The 20,082-nt window shown below is 36.2% G+C and overlaps 1 protein-coding gene across 3 annotated transcripts in view; it reads right to left on the minus strand.

Moving 5' to 3' along the window:
• The window catches only part of MACROD2 (mono-ADP ribosylhydrolase 2), a 2,068,343-nt gene that overhangs the window by 1,979,704 nt on the left and 68,557 nt on the right, over nt 1-20,082 (minus strand). For all 3 annotated transcript variants that reach the window (XM_027621583.1, XM_027621584.1, XM_027621585.1), the window contains exon 3: nt 6,765-6,872. In XM_027621583.1, coding sequence (XP_027477384.1) covers nt 6,765-6,872 — 108 coding nt within the window. The remainder of the gene's footprint in view (nt 1-6,764; nt 6,873-20,082) is intronic.

A 20,082-nucleotide genomic window follows, 5' to 3' on the forward strand; every position in this document is an offset into this window, starting at 1 on the left:
GCCCCCATTTTTGATTGCACCTCCTGAATAGACTTTTTGATTTCAATTTGCTTAGATTTTAGTTCTTTTATTTCTCCAGGAAGGGTTTCTGTAATAACTTCTGTGCTTTTTTCAAGTCCAGCTAGTATCTTTAAAATCATGATTCTGAACTCTAGGTCTGACATCGTACTAATGTCCGTATTCAGTAGGACCCTGGCAGACGGTACTACCTCTTGTTCTTTTTGTTGAGGTGATTTTTTTTATCTTGTCATTTTGTCCAGAGGGGGAATAGATGAATGAGAGAAGAAAATGCTAACAGGTTAACAACGTCCCCAGAAAATACACTCTAAACAAATCAGAAAAGACCTGAAACCAGGGGGAAAGAAAGGGAAAGAAAGAAAAAAGAAAGAGAAAGAAAAAAGAAAAAGATAAAAAAGAAACAAAAACAGAACAAAACAAAAAAAAAAGCAGAATATGATCAAATATGATCAGGCTAATGCATAGATCAGTGTCACACACTAGATTTTGGGTGTATTTTGGTTTGTTAGAAGAATGTGTCTCCTAAAATTTTAAAGAAAGACTTATATATGTACAAAATAAGGGTTGATACAATGAAGGGATGGAATATGACTGTAATGATGAAAATTATAAAAAATTTTAAAAAAGGAATTGATAAGGTGCTTGAAAAAGGAAAGAAGAGGATTAAAAAAAAAGAAACAAACAAAGAAAAAAAAAGGGGGAGAGAATGTGATCAGGCAGGGGACTAGAACAAAGCCATACACTAGAGATTTAGGGTATATTTTGATATGTTAAAAGAAACTGTATCTTGAAATTTTAAAGAGAGAACAACTTATATATATATATGCCAAAAATAAGGGTAACTACTATGAAGGGATAGAATATGACTCTAAAAATGAAAAATAAAAATTTTTTTTTTAAAAAGGGAGTGATAAGATGTTGGTTGAAAAAGGGAAAAAGAAAAATTCAAAAAAGAAAAAAAGAGTTAAAAAAATTAACTTTGAAAGACTAATGAATCATGGTAAAAAAGCCATGAATTCTATGTGCAGTATTCCCCTAGCGCTGGAGTTCTCCCGTTCTCCTTGATCGGTAAACTTGGTCTTGGCTGGCTGTTCCTGCTGATCTTCTGGGGGACGGGCCTGTTGCGGTGGTTTCCAAATGTCTTTGCCAGAGGCAGAATTGCCCCGCCCTTGTCGGTCCAGGCTAAATAATCTGCTCGGGTTTGCTCTCAGGAGCTTTTGTTCCCTTAAGCTTTCCGCACAGCTTTGGAGGACGAGAGTGAAGATGGCGGCCTCCCAATCTCTGCCCCAGAGGAGCCAAGAACTCGGGTCCCCCCTCCTCAGTGCGCCCCCAGAGGAAAGCAGTCAGTCACTCCCATCTCCCCTGGCCGCACTCTGTGGTCACCCGGCCTGTGACCGAGAGTTTCTCTCTCTGGCCGACGCCGTGTGGAGTCTCCAAACCCAGCAGTTCCCTGCAGTGCGCTCCCACGCCACTCCTCCCGGGGGAGGAAGGGGAGTCTCCCCGGCTCTGCTGCTTGTTGGGTCCCTGCTGGAGGAGCAGTGGCCCGACTGGGCCGCTGATCACAGTTTATGGCAACCCCGAGCTGAGAGCCCGTGCCTCAGCTCCGTCTCTGCAGCCGGCTTCCCCGCTCTAATACCCGGGAGTTCTGCCGCACTCAGGCACCCCCGGTCTTTCTGTGACCCCGAGGGTCCTGAGACCACACTGTCCCACAAGGGTTCCACCCCCTGTTTAGCCACTGGAGCAACGTCCCTAGTGGAGCTGACTTCTAAAAGTTCCGATTTTGTGCTCCACAGTTCTATCACTTGCCAGAAGCGGCCGACGGAGGCCCCCTCCCCCACCATCTATCCTCCTGAATATAGCCTCAGATTCACTTCTCCGCAGGTCCTACCTTCTAGAAAGTGCTTGCTTTTCTGTTCTGAGAGTTGTTGCTAATCTTTTCTTTGATCTCCTGTTGAGTTCATAGGTGTTCAAAATGGTTTGATCCCTATTCAGCTGAATTCCTGAGGCCAGACGAAATCTATGTCTCCTACTCCTCCACCATCTTGCTCCGCCTCCTAAGCAGTATAAATCTGCTACGATTTACTGAGTGTGTCTATATACTAGGCACTACTATGTGAAGTGCTTTGTATATGTTATCTCTTTTGCTTTTCACAACAGCCCTGAAAAGCAGGGCTTCTCAGGGTAAAATGGCTTATCCCCATTTTACCAATGAACAAATTAAGGCTCAAAAGGTTAAATAATTTACTGAAGGTCATTTGGTCAGGAAGCTGAAGACACATATTTAAAATAATGATTGATCTGACTCCAACCCCTCCATGATTAACAACAATGTAAATGTACCTCTCCTTCACATGCTGGGGTAGAGACAGGAAGAACTAAAATAAACAAAGCAACCTTCCACATTTTCCACTTTAAAAAACCTTATTTAGGGCAAACTGAATTAATCTTTAGCCAAAGACAGTCCATTAGAATTGGAGAGTTAATCAGTTTTTTCATTATACAGCCCACAATCCACAAATGAGTAACAATTATATCGCCAACAAAATATTTTTCTCTGATTATGGTACAAATAAAATTGTCTCTAGTGATACAGTACCGAACCATAAATTAGAAGAATGTATTCTCCCCCATGCTCTAGGAAAAACCAAAATGCTTTGACCAACAGCCTTAATACAAAATTATACAAGGACCTAGTCACAGTAAACAGATCATCCTATATACTGCTACATACAAAAACCAGCATATGAATTTTTATAGCTGCTCTACTGGTTATGGCAAGATACTGAAGAGAACCCAGAGGTCCTTCAGTAGGTGGATGGTTGGACAAACTTTGGTATACCCTTGCAAGGGACTACTACTCAGCAATAAAAAGGAATGAACCACTGATACATGCAACAATCTGAATGGCCCTCAAGGGCTTTATGTTTAGTGAAAAACATCAATCTCAAAAGGTTACATTCTGTATGATTCCACTGATATAACATTCTTAAAAATGTCAAAACTATAGAGATGAAGAATGGGGAGGGTACAAGGAAAGGAGAGTAAAGAGGCGGGTGCCACTACAAGGGAGCTCTTTTCAGAATAATTGAACAGTTCTGTATCTTGATTATGGTGATAACCATGAATCTGTACATGAGATAAAACTGCAGAGAACTATAGACACAAACACACACAAATGCAGATTAAAAACTGGTGAAAACTGAATAAGGTCTACAGTCTAATTCATAATAATATACCCACGTCAATTTCCTGGTTTTGATATTGTACTACAGCTAAATAATGTCGCCACTGGGGGAGGCTTACACAGGAGAAGGTGAAAGGAACATAGGACTCTTTGTACTATCTTTGCAATTTCCTAGTATTATTTCAACATAAAAAGTTTAAACAAAAAATAGTCCTGGGTGTGAGAACCTGAATTTGAATTTGGGTCAGCCTGACTCTACAACTTGTGCTACTGCCCTATATACCCTGCTGCCTAAAAATCTGTTTTATTAAAACATACCAAATATGTATTATTTCCTATGGAGAAGAATAAAAATTACATAGGAGGCTCATCCTGGGTCACATTTAAAGAAATCCAGGCAAGTCCAAAAAGTACTTTATTAGGAAAAAGTTTAAATATCAATTTGTTTATGGCATGTAAGCCCAGGTGTTCCAATGTACTAATATTAACATGGGCATGGAAAGAGAACTTTAGAAGTGTGATAGAAAATGATGTCTAGGCTGCTCTGGCACCGTGACTGGAGACACTGCCTCCCATTCCCCTCTCACTAGAGGCAGCTCTGGAGTCTCCTGCCATGTCGCCTTGTTCACTTGAAAGATTAACAACTGTTCCTCTCCTTACACACCAGGCAAACAAACTGCACAGCAGAAAGCTGTAAGTAGAGTCATTACACTCTACATTTGGCATCTTTCTTCCATATACACAGGAACTTCCTGATGAGGTTGTCCTTGTGAGATGTAGGACATGTCCAAATTATAATATAATCTCAGCCAGAGACATGACTAAAGGTGCCAAATGGTTTTTGGGAGCGAGTGAAAGTTGCTGCCGGCCTTCATATTAATTCATCAAACCCTTGTACACTATGGGGCAGCTGTTATGCATATGGGCAAGGACAAGAATCAAAATAGTGATGGGATGTTTTCCCACTAGTGATGTTTTCCTGTTTAGTCCCATAACTATTTTACTTATTGATCAAATAAGTCATTTTTTAAAATCAGAGCCACATTGATTCACTGTATCAAGTCCTCAATGCTGAATGTGCTATTGGTCAGAGGTGCTTTGGAGCATATGGTTCAGTTGCATATAGTTCAATCTAACACATATACAGTATCAAGTGTTTATTAAAAACATAATGGCATGACATTGCTTTGGAAGGTGACACAAAAGATGGAAAAGACACCAGTCTGTAGCCTTAAGGGGGAGATACACAGGTATACAGTTAGCAAAACCCAAGAAAAACGATAATTACTGCTATTATTAAGTGTGCTAACCTGGCAAATTCAATGTTACTATTATTAATAACAAGAAAGAGAAACCTCAAGAGAGTGATCTTCAGGTATTTAAGAAGGAAATATATGTCATTAATTATATTCCACGGAGCAGAACTAGGATCAAGGGCTAGAAATTACAAGAATATACAGGAAGGCTGGTGTTATATATACATAAAAGCTTTTAATTTTTTTAAATTAAAGCTCACATGTTTATAGAATATAGGGCATAACAAACCATTAATGACTTAATAACTACAGTGATCTTATTAAACCACTGTACTGGAGAAGAGTTCATGAGATTCTTTCTAAGGGCATGTCTCCTCCCGAGGTCCCACAGATCAGAGAAATGCATCTTGATACCCAGGGCCACAAATCAACAGTCCACAGAGACTAGCTATAAGGGAAAGAGACTTATAGCTTATGAGGTGATATGAGGATGGAATTTTGTCCAAAAGAAGTGATTCAGATTGGGTGGAGATTAAATGACCAAGACAGATCCCCTCTCATGAAGAGTTTTGCATTTTAGAGAGGCAACAGAGGAGAAAGCAATTACAGAGGCCATCAGAAAAAGAGAAAGAGAAAAACAGCTCTGAGTATGGCAAAGCAAATACAGTACAAAGCAACCAATAGCCAATTCTACGGAAATTAACAAGCTGACTAGGCTTCCAGATTTCCTACAGGATCACCAAAACTATGCTATTAATATAGCATTATGGAACATTAATATGTTCCAGTTCTCCAGGAGACCCTTCTGTTCACCCACAAAGGCATGTGTGTGAATTTTTTCATCACCAAAGGGAACCTTGAGACAATGTTGAACTTTACATGAATCCTGTACTTCTGGAAAACAGGGACAGCCAAAAAATTACCCCCACACTTTTGTGTTCCAGAACAGCTTACAGCAAAGAACTACTCTTCCCCATATGACTTAGATAAAATTCATGGATGACCTCTTGTAACCTATGACAAGACCAAGACACAGATCCTCCAAATTCCCATTCTTTCATTCATAAAGGATTAGCTGAAATGTTTATCCTCATGGACCATTCTGGCTGGTCAATGGCTATTAACTAGAGTTGACCAAACTTTAGTCAGGCTTTCTTCCCTCTTCCAAGTCCCTAAACTTTGACCCACCCCTGAGCAATGGAAGGTGAACAACTCCTCTAGAATGACCCCCTCCAAGAATCAGATGACCTCAGGGAAGAATATTCCCTGATCAACTCTCCAACCTTGCCACCAACTCATCCCAGTACCCCACAACCAATTCTTTTTACCCTGTTTACTCCTTCTTATGAAAGAAAAGACTCTTTCTGCTTTGCCTCTGAAATGCCTAAAGATCTCATGGTAGAAGTGGTTTTTCCTATTGCAATATTCTCTCTATTGCAATATTCTTCCTCCACCTATTAGGACAATACTCTTCTCCTTACTGTAATAATCTTTTTGAATAAAGCCACTCTTTACCTAAGTCCAAATTTGTTATTATTTGGCATTTTCAACCTAAAAAAAAAGCTTACCTTTATAAAACACAAATTAAAATCAATAAATATCCTCTTATTATTGACATTTATTTTTATAGAATCACAACTACTATGTATTTCTTGATATACAGCCACATAATAAAATATATAGGAGATACTACCATAAATAACACTGATAATTTCCCCAATGTTCAAACATAAAAATTACTTAATTGATTATTAAAATAATTAAAGCTTTTCATATCAAAAATGAAAAGTAATAACCAAACAACTATGATTTGGAAATCGCAGAAATAATTACCTTCTATTTTACTTTTTTCTGGTGTTCAAATCATCTCTTTACCACCTCTTCAAAAGAAAGAAAAACTTTGATGAATTTGTTTTTATGTTGGCCAATTATTAACTCAAGCATGAAACCAACAATAATAGAGCTTCTAAAGTTCTTTCTGAAGAACCTTCTGCATCAATTTATCACTTTTTGAGTGGGTTAGTACCCTAATCTCAATTTAGCATGGATACCATGAGTTAGCAAATTAACTGCAACACACACATAAAATAAATCCTCAGTGTTTTAAAATAAATAAATAAATAAATAAATAAATAAATAAATAAATCCTCAGTGTTTTTAATCCAGAAGGGAAGTACATAAGGTATTTCTATCCTAGGAAGGACACCTTTTTCTAAAATACTTATATTCCTGTTTATGAAAAATATTTTAAAATAATACTCATATAACAAATACATCACAAAAAAAAAAAAAAATCAAGTACTCACCCGCATTGACTATAGCATCTACCTCTAGCAATGTGATGTCACCTCTATAGAGAGAAACTTTTTCACTCAAACTTTTCTTCACCTGTGATGTTTCCTGAGTATTTTCTTCTGTAATAAGAAAGGAATATATATCAACAGTAATAGTTTTAATTTCTTTAATAAAGACAATTTTGATACAAGAGCCAATATGGGTCACAATCTAATATACTAGACAAGTAGAAATAAATATAAGTACGAGAGCTGTGGTTTATTCTCTATTTATTATGTATTCCTCAATACAAATGCAGTATCACATATAAATTTAGACACGTTATATTGGTCAACAAAAAATTCAATGTTTATTATTATTATTATGAAAATATGAAATTTAAAGTAAAATTATGTACCACTAGTTTCATAAGAAGGTATGAAAAAGATGTACAACCACCAAGACAAAATAAATTTTCACAGTGAACAAGCTTATTTCATTTCATTCTAGTTACCTAAAGTCATCCCTGAAAAGCATATTCACTGAGAGCAAAAACATGTAGGTTCGGCTCTTTGCAAATTCTAAGTAATAAATGTCCCTAAAATGGGATGGATCAAGAATATTTGAATGGGTGCAGCACCTGGGTGGCTCAGTCCATTAAGTGTCTGCCTTCGGCTCAGGTCATGACCCCAAGGTCCTGGAATCAAGCACCACATGGGGCTCCCCGCTCAGTGGGGAGTCTGCTTCTCCCTCTCTCTCTGCCTCCTGCTTCCCCTGCTGTGCTCTCTCTCTCTTTCTCTCTCTGTCAAATAAATAAAAATCTTAAAAAAAAAGTATTTTAATGGGTGAAACTGCTTTTCTTATCAAATTGTATTAACCTTTCACTCTAGAGAGCACTGCTAGATTTAAAAGAGAAAAAGCTCTGCCCTGCACACAATAGCCAGCAAGCTTATATACCAAAAACAAGCCAAAACATTACATTCTACAACTCAACTCATTTTCCAATGTTTCATGGCAATACTATAATTTGAGTTTCATTCATTTTTAACAAGTAGTAATGTTAAGACATTAAACAAAGCTGTACAAATCAATGTTTTAAAACATATTATATTACTATACATAAAAAGCTTAATAAAACAAAGCTTTTTAATATACCTCTAGGAGAGTTGATTTATAAACTTAAACTTTTTAAAGTATTTATGATCTGTGCAAATCTTTCAAGGGGGAAGATAATGCTATTAATTCACTAAGAAACTCTTAAATGAGCATGTAATTTTGAAGTATCTGGGAGATGGGAGGTAATCGGTCACAAGTCACTGAAATTGTCTTTGGGCCCCAACAGCTACAGAAAAAAATTGGCCAAGACCATGGATATGATTTGTGGCCACAAAAGTGATCTTTCCTCTTTCTGCCTCCAAAGCATTCCCTTCTTTGTAATCACCTGTCTCCTTAAAGGATTCTAATCAAAATGCTCATTGGTGTTGGCAGTAGTAGCAGTAATAATAATAAGGAAGTGGAGAATAATGTGGGAAAATTGTATGCTAAAAGAGTAGAGAAAGATATTCAGAGACCTCAAAATAAAAAAACCACCTCAAGGGCTCTTACAGTACTAGTACTGTCTGCCTTTGTCAGGCAATGGCAAAGAGCACAAACTGTGCTATCAGACTGACTCTGTTCAAATCTTGGTCTGCCAGTTAACAGCTGGGTGACATTTGAAAAGTTATTTATTTTCTCCATGCCTCAGTCTGTAAATTACTGGCTCCTTCACAGTTAACATGAGTTCTTTACCCTTAGAATAATATTTGCTCCATAGTAAGCTCTCAACAAACATTACCATTTTTTTTAACGAATATTTTACAAAGGTGGCAAACTATTTCAGCATCTATATTCAGAATACCACAGTAGTTAAGAAATATTTTCAAATGATATTATTTTGAAAAATGTATCATTATGTGTATTATTACTATTATCATTATCATTATTATTATTCCCATCAGTGAAAGAGACTAGATTTTATTTATGCTCTAACCAAGCTGTCAATGCCTGGCCCAATGACAAAGATTTTGAGCCAGAAGACCTTGAGTTCCATATCCACTGTCTATTCTTACTACTTTTACCAAATTAGAAAGTCCTGATTCCCAATTAAAGATTGTTAAACGACAATAAATATTTGTTGGTTTTGTCAAAAAAATCTGGATATCTGGACTATTTTTAAATCTAGAAATTATAAAGACTTCTCAGTGAGGAGTTTCAGAACTCCATCAAGCATTAAATTAATAAGCTTATCACAAATGAATACATAAAGTTTGACTTTCCAACTTGGGATACAAAGTTAGATAGATTTCACATTCTTCCTTAAGTTGCATTTAGTTCTAAAAAGTACTTCTTCATTTCCTCGTGAAGCATTACGTATGTAATACTGTATTTGTAGTAATGTGACTTTTTAACATGTGACAATAAATCATGCATTTCTTTCTCCAAATGTAAAGAAATTATCAAAGAATGGTATTGGAAAGACTCAAAGTTTAAGCCATTTATAACACAAATTCTAATCTCTCACCTGCAAATTTTTAAAAAATGGGGTATTTTGAGCCTGAACTAAAAGTTCAAGCAAATTCAACATATTGAATAAATATAGTGCTGTGACACATCATTCAAATAAGTTACTCAAAATGGTCTTATTAGAATCAGCATCATTGAAGAAATATTTTTATCTCTTTCTCTCTCATTTTAAAAATTCATGTGAGCCTCCTTTTTCCTCATAGCCAGACTTACACTTGCTGCACAATTTCTCAGATGGTATATCAAAAAGGCACAAATGAATAAATAAAATCTTTAAAAAAAGGCATAAATGTACTTAAACCCTATAATTTGAGAGTATTAATAATTATCAGTATTTCCTTCAGCAATAAACCAAAACCAAACAGCATACTTTGACCAATACCTACTCTCTGTAAATACAACAATGTAAATTACCACCAGAGGCTATTTCTTTTATTTGAATGGCAATGCACTGCCTTCCTTTTCATAGAAGTGTGTTTGATCAGCACTCCCAATGTATCTTTTCCTATATCCTGGGTTTTTAGTAATAAATAAGATAGAAAATTGTCAAGCATTGCTCTCTCATGGACATCCTAAATGTACATACACAAAGCAGTAATTCACATTTTGCACATAATTGGCTTTATTCAACTGCAAGTTGAAACACTTGTCAGTTGCACATATGATAGTAATTGTTCTTCTAGACTGCATACTATTTATATTTTAAAACAAACAAACAAACAACAACAACAACAAAAGAGCTAGAGAGTAGTTAAAGTGGTAAAAACAGATTTTATTCTGGAACTACTGCAATTGGGGAAAAGAGATCTCAGTATAGAATCAGGCTCAATTCCCAATATAGCAAAGACAAATAGGGATTTATAACCACAGAGCAGAATGGTAATCAATGGAAGGAAAATTACTAAGAAGAAAAATTGGAGGCAGGGGGAGATTGATTGAACAGACTTAGGATTCTTGCTAAAGGCAGGCTAGGGTGATCAGACATCACCTGGGTGTGGGAGGGGATGTGGAATTTGATCAATACTGAGGGTGGGAATTCTCTCTAAACTGATTTAGTAGAAATCTTACTAAAACTGGACTATGTAGATCTAGCAAAGATCTGTCCTAATGAGGAATAAAGCTTAGTGGAACCTGACTAAAATTTGGTTAAGAAGAAAGACTTTGTCAGTCCTTCCTCTTATTCAAGGAAAGAAGACATGTTCTTCTTTCTTTGAACAATGGAAGTCCGTTTCTCACTAGGCTGCCTTTTGTTCATTAAGGACCAGCTGAAACATTAGTTGAGACTTGGTAGTGAAGGATATTTGCTAGGTAGTATGAGCAGTCAAACATTTAACGAGGGGAATTTCTATAAAAAGAAAAAAAAAACAAAGATTAGTGGTTGAAGCAGATGAGAAAACTAGTTTTTGAGTCTATAGGGCAGTTGAGAAGATTTCTAGAAGATGGGCTCAAAGCATCTTTTGCGGTTTGAACATCCTTGGTGATGGCATCAGCTGTTCCACTGAGCTTTCTGAATGGCCCACATAGCAGCAGACATGAAGGGTGACCATACATGATCCATTGAGGTGATTTCTTTGAAGTTTGTACCAAATCATACAGCTTCAGCTTGCAGGGCTTCAGGAGAAGGGCAATTTTAGGTCTCAATGATGCCAAATCAGGTGGTGGAGAGAAAAACTGGAAACATTTTGGAGAGTTGTAGCCAGACATTGGAGGAGGAAACCAGAGGAACTGACAAAATGTGCAAGACAATGAACAGGACTAGAATTTAATAACCCACAAACGAGGATGCACAACAGTTTTCCAATGAAGTATAAAATTTGTCTCTCTACAGTCACCCCACTTTTTAATCTTGTTTACAAAATAAGTCTGGTCTCATTAGATTTGGCCTAATTATTTATATAAGTACAGCAAGAATGTTAATTGACCACTTGGGACTTTCAAGTTTGGTTTGCTGGAACTTTTTGTAGAGAATCTCAGATTAGACTTTTAAAAGCCTCTTGAGCCTAAGCAACCAAACCTAGAACTCACCACCAGATTTAGCCTGTAATTCCTATAGATTTGAGTGAATTCCTCTCTTCTCAAGGTTGCCAAAATAGCCTAAAGTTCCTGGGCTTGCCAGGAAGTGACCTTCTTTATTCATCTGTAAGGTTGGGAACACCGTATACCAGGTAGAAGGCCGGTTTTTCCAAAAGGAGGTTGTAAGCATTGGCTCTAAAAAGTCAAACTTAGTTCCCTGAAACTATCTGATTATCTTATTCTATGCATCATTCTCAAATATGACATTCTAGTCAAAGCCTATATAATCAATTTTTCCAATTACGTCCTATTACAAGGAAGACAGATTCTTACTGAACTTACACAAATAGTTTTACTGTCATGAAAATAAGAATACTCAATAGAGTTTCTGAACTCTGGAGAAATCAGGTAGGGAAAAAACATAAACATGAACATTTCATTTCTTTTTACAAAAGCATAATCTACTAAATTGTCATGAGTTACAGAAAACAGAGAAAAAGGGGGGCGCCTGGGTGGCTCAGTTGCTAAGCATCTGCCTTCAGTTCAGGTCATGATCCAGGGTCCTGGGATTGAGCCCCGCATCGGGCTCCCTGCTCCACAGGAAGCCTGCTTCTCCCTCTTCCACTCTCCCTACTTGTGTTCCCTCTCTCACTGTGTCTCTCTCTGTCAAATAAATAAATAAAATCTTTAAAAAGAGAGAGAGAGAGAAAGGGGTTCCTTAAAACGTTAAAGAGCAATGTTCCAAAACAATAACCGCAAAAATCATAATCATTCTTCATTACTACATTCAGTCCCATGTAACTGATTCTTTCCCCCCACCGCATTATTTATTAAAACAGTAATAAAGAAAAAAACAAAAACCCACATACTTTTCTTATTCCATTAAACCAACTACATTAAGTAATCTTATATACTGAGATCTATTTCTAAATTCTCTATTCTGTTCTACTGAATTATTTCTCATAAATATATTCCTTTTTTTCTTTTCATTAAGTAATTCTTGTTCTGCTTGATCCTGAGTTAGCAGTTTTTTGAACCAGTCAGCTTCTTCATTAGTGCTGGAAATCCTTATTCAATTCAGTAGTATGGTCTCAAAAGTTACTTAAACAATAGTGCCTTTAGAAGCCTATAGTCCAGAGGACCTGTCATAGTCCTTTCCATTGGCTCTGAGATAGTTAGGTTTTTTTGAAAGGAACCACTTTTTTTTCTCTTTTTATTGTTATGTTAATCACCATACATCATTAGTTTTTGATGTAGTGTTCCATGAATCATTGTTTGCGAATAAAAAGGGGGCATGTTCTGAAAGGAAGCACTTTTGCCTGTAACTGACTGCAAGAGCTTTCAAGGAAGAGTCAGAGTAAAACAAAAGTTATCTCTGAATGATAAAAGGCTTATTTACATGACTAAAGATCTGAAGAATTCATTATAAAAATAATGCAACTGAAGAGGGAATTTTGTTATTTCTACGACATACAATGTTTAAATAACTGGAATTCTAACTGATAATACTATACCAGGACATATCATAGACAAAAGGGGGACTGGCAAATTTCTATAAACTTCATATAATTTCTTAAATATTTATATTTACCCATACAAGTATAACCTAGGGATGGTTAAGCATCACTTCTTACTTGGCAATGTCTCCCATGCAATTTAAAATATCAAATAAACCAAATTATTTAACATTTCTGTTTTACAAGGTGAAAGAACAAATCCTTTCAGATTTTCCAGGGGCTGTCTGGGAAATACCAATTTCAGTTTAAAGTTAAGATTGCATTTTGGACTTCATTTTGAGAAGTTGTCAAAAATGTCAAAAGGTTTGAACCCTTGATTAAATAGGATCATAGACCATTATGAAACAATATTTAGATTCTCACAAATATAATAAAGACAACATAAAGCACAGGAAATTATTTTGATAAGACACAGAATCTTTTTTTCCTAAAGCAGATTACTTAAAAGGTAAAGAAAATGCTTTACAATCTCTTCTTAAGAACAGACAAATAATCCAAGAAAACTTCATTGTTTTCAGAGAGAAAACCGAACTCCAGTTTTGCATCAGTACATCACTGGGCTCGTTTAAAAAAAAAAAAAAAAAAAACAGAAAAAAACAAAAACTTAATAAATAGATCCATTCAATCTTAGCCAACTTGATCACAGATAAAATTCCTCTTCTGCAAACCTTTTATTACTCTCTATATCCATTCATGTGTTTATATTTTTTCCTCTTCCTCATTCTGAAATAACCAGTGACCTTGATTTAGGACAAAATGACTCATTGCCTTAACAACAACAAAAATCCTCCATTCTGAAGAAATCAGAGAGGGAGACAAACCATGAGACTCTGGACTCTGGGAACCAAACTGAGGGTTACAGAAGGGAGGGGAGTGGGGAGATGGGGAAATTGGGTGATGGGTATTAAGGAGGGCACCTGTGGTGATGAGCACTAGGTGTTATATGCAACTACTGAATCATTGAACACTACATCAAAAATTAATGATGTACTATATGCTGGCTAATTGAACACAATAATAAAAAAATAAAATAAATTAAAACAATCCTCCATTCCTTGCAGACTTTGCATACAGAATTGTTTCTCTTTACCCTTATTATTTCTAATAGCTTCATTTACATATATTATCATTTTTAACTATATGTACTCTTTACAGAGAAGACTAAGTAGACAATTGTAAGCTGTCACATACGAGTATTCTGTAGCAGTCTAGCAAATTTTATGAATATACCATCTCTCAATTTCTGGAGACATGTTTATAGTACAAGCTTTTCAATATGGCAAAAGGACATATTTATTCACAAACTCAAATATATTTACTACCATACAAAAGGAAAAAGCCAAAAGAATATAAAGTTATGTTCAATAATTAGTGTTTCAGTATTTTACTTAGAAATAATCTAGATTTACTTAATTTAATTTAGCATAAGCCTAAGGTTATAAGGTACTAAAAAGCCTTTGGAAACTATTTTTAGACAGACATATTATAACATTAAACAAAGCTCACTATCACCTCACGTTATTTCCCTGTTAACTACTTTTATAGCACATGAATGTTAGGCAAGCAGCACAAAAGCAAAAACCTAAAAAGGTTAAACACATGGATTTTTCTTTCACTGCTATGTGTGATATACAAGAAGTCATAGATATCAGGCAATTAATTTTTACTGCATTTTTACTTGTACATTTGGTGTTGGTTTGAATTTATAATTTTTATAATCTTAAACATCTAGTAGATATAACACAACCTTATTTGACTAATAAACCCAAATATAACAAAATGTATGCTCGTTTTATACTTATTGCTGATAACTCAGAAGACATAGTTGTTTTTATTAAACCAACAATTAAACTAATCTGATTTACCAAAGATTTACCAAGTCATATGAACTTGAAAAGCAAAGTATTTGAGTTAGTTTCTATGTTTCTGGTAGCTTTAGAAATATTTAATTTTTATAAGCTCTCATTTACCTCTAAACCAATCTGAATAGAGTTCCTTTATGGTATTTCATGGATTAATTTGGTAATACCATCCAAAAGTAGGATAATATCACATATACATAATATACATATATATACACATACATACAAACAAAGATCTTACATTTTCATTCTAAAATTTTAACTATGAGTCAGGTAAACAGTAATACACTCTGGTCTATGCTCCCCTTGATATTTTCATCCAAATTATGTTCCTAGCAAAAGGAACAAGTTAAGATAACGTGTTCAATATAAGAGCTAATGCTTTTTACCAATATTTATAGGGGAGACATTCAAGATTTTTCATTTGCTCTGATATGTAATCTTATAGAGTCTGTAGATGGAAATTTTAGGTGAGAAACTGACCGAGGAGACATCAAGCAGATGTCTGGGTATCTCCAAAGCTTACCTGAGTGTATAAAACATCCAATCTGCTTCCAAGTATCTTTTCTTCCTTAGAAGCTTTCAGTAGTTGCTTTTGGGAGTCCCTGAGTCCCTTGAGAGCCCCCCAATGAGGAGCAGGGAGCCTGAAGTTCAAGTGATTATAGGGAGTTGAGAAGCTGCACTGGACAGAGGAATGTTGAAGGTAGGGATCTGAAGAGGTACACACCGAAGAATTCAAGGAAGCAGAAGGAAAGATCAAGGATTATAAGAGGAGGAAGGAAGATCAGAAGGGAGAGATCTTAGAGGAGCCAGTTTGGGGAGATTTAGTTTTCCAAAGAAGCCAATGAAGTTCCAAACTATCCTTAGTAAAGCCAAGCCAGCAAGAAAGGAAGTAGACATAGATTGCAGAGCATACAGCCAGCAGGATCTCAAGAAAGACATTTCAGTGGACTGAAAAATTCCCAAGGGAGGAGCAGGATCAAATAGAGAAAACAGAGAGGCCTACAAAGAGCCAGGGAAAACCTCTGCAGCCCAGGAGTAAATCGCTACTCAAAACAAAGACCAGGGAGAAAGACTTCCAGCTCAATAAGTACCTTTCACACAAAGAATCCTGCCTCTAAGTCAGCTTCAGAGTATACTTAGAATCTTAAGATTCAAAATCTGTCCCTACTGGGCTTTAACTGACTGTCATCCAGGGCACTGGCTGAGTCAGCCTCACCAACAGATCCCCAATCAATCAGTCAAGAGTGAAGACAAAGGCTTCAAAGATCAGATATAGAAGATGATCAGATATCCAAGATAGGGAATTCTCTTTAAATTGACTTAACAAAATTCTTGCTAACAGCGGGCTATGCAGGTGTAGCAAAAATGGGGCCTAGTCAAGGAAAGGGCTTAGAGGAATCAAATTAAAGTTTGGTTAAAGAGAAAATCTTTGTTAATATCATGTGACATTCAAAAGTGGTATTTGGGGGAAAAAAAAAAAAAACCTCTTCCTCTACTTCCTACCCTGAGGAATAGTAACAAATAATATTTGTTATTAACTTTGAACTGGTTTTATTATCATTTGTAATAGTTTGACATGTCAGAAAATACTGAAAGACCTCAATATGAGGGAGAAAAGCACATAGTGGGTCCTATCTAGTTTACCCATCAGTATAATCTCTACCTTTCACGGTCTTTGAGTTATTATACAATTCTGTAAGTTGTAAAAAAGAGATAAAAATGCAAATGATTCTTGTCCCTGGAAATGCAAATAGATTATGTTCCCTTGAATGCAACTGATATTGTCCTGTGGTCAATTTGCATTTATTTGTAAATTCATTTCAGAGTTCCTTACTACCTATATTTATATGATCCTTTAAATCCTCCTTTGAACCAGAATTAAATAAAATTGTTGGTAAGTGTTCATTTTATATCTCTATGAATCATAATCTCATCTTCATAAAAACATTTCCCTCTGATGGACATTTTTATTTAGTACCAGTTTATTTAATTAATACTTAGATAACATTTACTAGGTACTGGGTACTGTTCTAACACTTACAAATATTAGTTCCTAGCATCCTAACAAATCTATGTAGTATACATTACTAATACTCCCTCTATGTAGATAAGGGAGCTGAAGCATATAGAAAGGAGATGGTTTGGGGCGCCTGGGTGGCTCAGTCGTTAGGCATCTGCCTTTGGCCCAGGTCTCGGATTAAGCCTGCTCAGTTGGGCTCCCTGCTCAGCAGGAAGCCTGCTTCTCTCTTTCCCACTCCCCCTGCTTGTGTTCCTGCTCTCGCTGTATCTCTCTCTGTCAAATAAATAAAAATCTTTAAAAACAAAAAAAAGGAGATGATTTGACCAAGTAAAGACAGCTGGTAAGTACAAACCCGGGATTTGAACTCGGGCAGCCCATGCTCTTACCCAACATGCTATGCAAGCTTTTATTTACCTACTTTGATTTCAAAGAGTCCAATTCTGAATCAGGTGCCTTTTGTTTAAGTCCCTTCTCTCCCTTTATTGCAAAATATAGGAATTTCACCCCCCACAAAAGTATTGTCCCAGAAAAAAAATGTAATCGGTTTATCAAAGTGGTTACCATACCTTGAAAATAATGCAAAGGCCTCAGTGGTTTCCTGCTACTACTATTTGACAATGTTTTGTAACATACAACACACCAGGGATTAGGGAACTACATAATAAAATCAAATTTGCTGATATTAATCATGTATCTTCTTTTTGTATTTTCTTTTTTTGTTTATGCAAGATTATCAAATTTGCAGATTCAATCCAAACACATCCTCTATTGGCACTGGGACTCTGTTTACTATTTACATTTATTACTTTATTCTGAATTCTGGCATTTATGTTACTATTTCACCTCTTTTCTTAGGCATCAATAAACCACTTTAAAGATATTGATCCCTTTTATGAGGTAGAAATATAATGCAATGCTATAGTAAAAACAACAAAAACAAAATGAATGAAATGTTTATTAACTCACCAATGACATTAAGATATATTAGGAGAGGAAAACTTTTTAACTGAATCTTAATTAAGATTAACTGACCAACATTATCCTATTTTAAAAGCAGTTCTAACTTTTAAGACTATAATTGATAATATAATAGAATTTTCATAAAAGTCATAATTATATTTTACATTTCAAATTCTTAAAACATGTTGAACAAAACTGTCTTATCACTTTCCCTTAGAACTGCCAAACTACCTAAAGGCCACTTGATAAACAGCTAAGGAACCTCTACAGGGTCCCCTGACCAGGCTTGGAAAACCAAGATGCTGAAGGAGACTCACAGGAAGTACGTAGGAATACTTTAAATTCTTATGTTCCCTCATACTAACATCCTCTGTATTCTAGCATCCATGGGCATGATACAGAAAAGCCACCAAGGGCACCAATGAGTTGACTGGTGGTCCCTCAACAAGGGACCTGCTGCCAGTGTACCTCTTCCATTCTGAGGATGCCAGAAAGATCAGTTAGACCACACTACAAAATCAAAAAAGTAAAGATCAAGCAAATGTCTAAAGAAATTAATGTTTAAATTAAATTAAATTATAACCAAGATGATCAGAAAACTAATTTGGGGTTCATTAAGGGGCTTTAAGGACACACAGCCTAAGAACTAGAGGAACCCCAGAGATACAGGCTGTGTTTCTGAGATTATATCTTAAAACCGGACAGTCTGTTGATCTGCACACTTCTATCTCCTATCTGATCATGCCTGCCTAATAATCACGATGCCATATTCCAGAATCCTGCCTGTTTTGCCCTTTCACCTTCATAGCTCAGTTCTTTAATTGGCTTGAGACTCAATCCCCCTGCCTCTCTTCCTAGCTCCAACTTCCACAGAGCTTCCATGGATGAAAATCTCAACAACAGATTTTTTTTTTCAGCCCTGGGACTCCAAACTAACCCTGTCAGGGAAAGTCAGAAAACCTTCAGATAAAGTGCTCTAATTTAAGTGACACTTCACCTGATTAGGGAGGCAGGCATTCCAGGCATGATAGCCATGCTAAATAATGCAGGAAATACAAAGCCCAGCAAAGATAACTCCACATTCTAGCAGAATGACAATGAAACATACACAATTAACTTCAATATAAGGAAGATTATTATCAATGCCATAACAAAGACTCAAAGTGCTTTGAGGTTCAGACAGAAATAACATTCAGTGAAGTTTTATAAAAGTGAAACTTCCAAGCTCAGTTTTAAAGGATCAGTAAGCCTCTGTACCAGAGGGCTACAGAATAGGATGAAGGTGACAAGATGGAAAGCCATTCCCAAATCATAGGGGGGCGGGGGGGATAGAGTATGCATTAAGGAAAAGTGAGAATTCATCCAGAATGAAAATATGGAAAGCACCACAAACTGAGGGATAGTGGTAGGTAAGACTCGAGCCATTCAGGTTTGAACCAGATGGTAGAAGGCCTTGTTTGAGATCCGTTAGAGAACTCACAAATTGACAGCATCCGCTGAAGATTTTCTTCAGCTTAAATAGTGTCATTACTGTTTTTGCTTTTGAAATTGCATTATAAATTTTTAATTAAATTTTAGCATTAAATATGAGATTTCACAATAAACCTAGATTTCCTTCTTCTGAAAAATCAGAAGTTCTAGAAATACCGAGCCCACATACCCACATGACAAGTGAGTAGAGGCTAGGCCTATCCTACCCTTTGGATAGGCATCCTTCCCTTTCCTGTTTATAACAGAGTATATTTGTTTACATGTAAACCAGGCTAGCCTCACTCAGTTACACTACCTGTCTGTCCCCACAGGCATTTGGATGTTAGATTCAAAGGATTAATGACCACTGACTACAGATCCAAGGTATCTATCAGAAATTTATTAGAACATAGTTACTGAAGCGGCATGAAAAAATATGAAGCCAGTTTCCACAAAATCAGAACAAATGCTTACGTGTCAAACAATAAAACTACAATCAAAACTTAGAAAAAAAACTTATATTGGGATCTAGGCTGTGGTAAAAATTCAGTAACTCAGGACCACAAAATTAACTGAGAAAACTGTTTTCCTTAATTGATTCATTTACCTGTAAATAAGGAGCATTAATGGAAAAAAAATTCAGTAACTAAGAATGGCCAAAAAAACTTGCAAAGAATCATACTTCTCTGTGTCTATGCCCTTGGATAGTACTCTTCCACAACAGCTCTGGACTTTTCTACGTCCTTTCTCCTTTTCCTTTTCTTTGCCTTTGACCAATGGGACCCAACAAACATGACCCAAGCAGAGGCTTAACGAGTGCTTGCACATTGATATTTGCCTTCTCTAGCTATGCCAAGACTACAATGTGACAAAGTCTAGGCAAGTCTATTGGAGAATAAGTGGCCACTTAGAACACAGACAAGTCATTTTAGATGAGATTCGG

This window comes from Zalophus californianus, chromosome 8, assembly GCF_009762305.2.
Source record: "Zalophus californianus isolate mZalCal1 chromosome 8, mZalCal1.pri.v2, whole genome shotgun sequence".
Taxonomy (NCBI): domain Eukaryota; kingdom Metazoa; phylum Chordata; class Mammalia; order Carnivora; family Otariidae; genus Zalophus; species Zalophus californianus.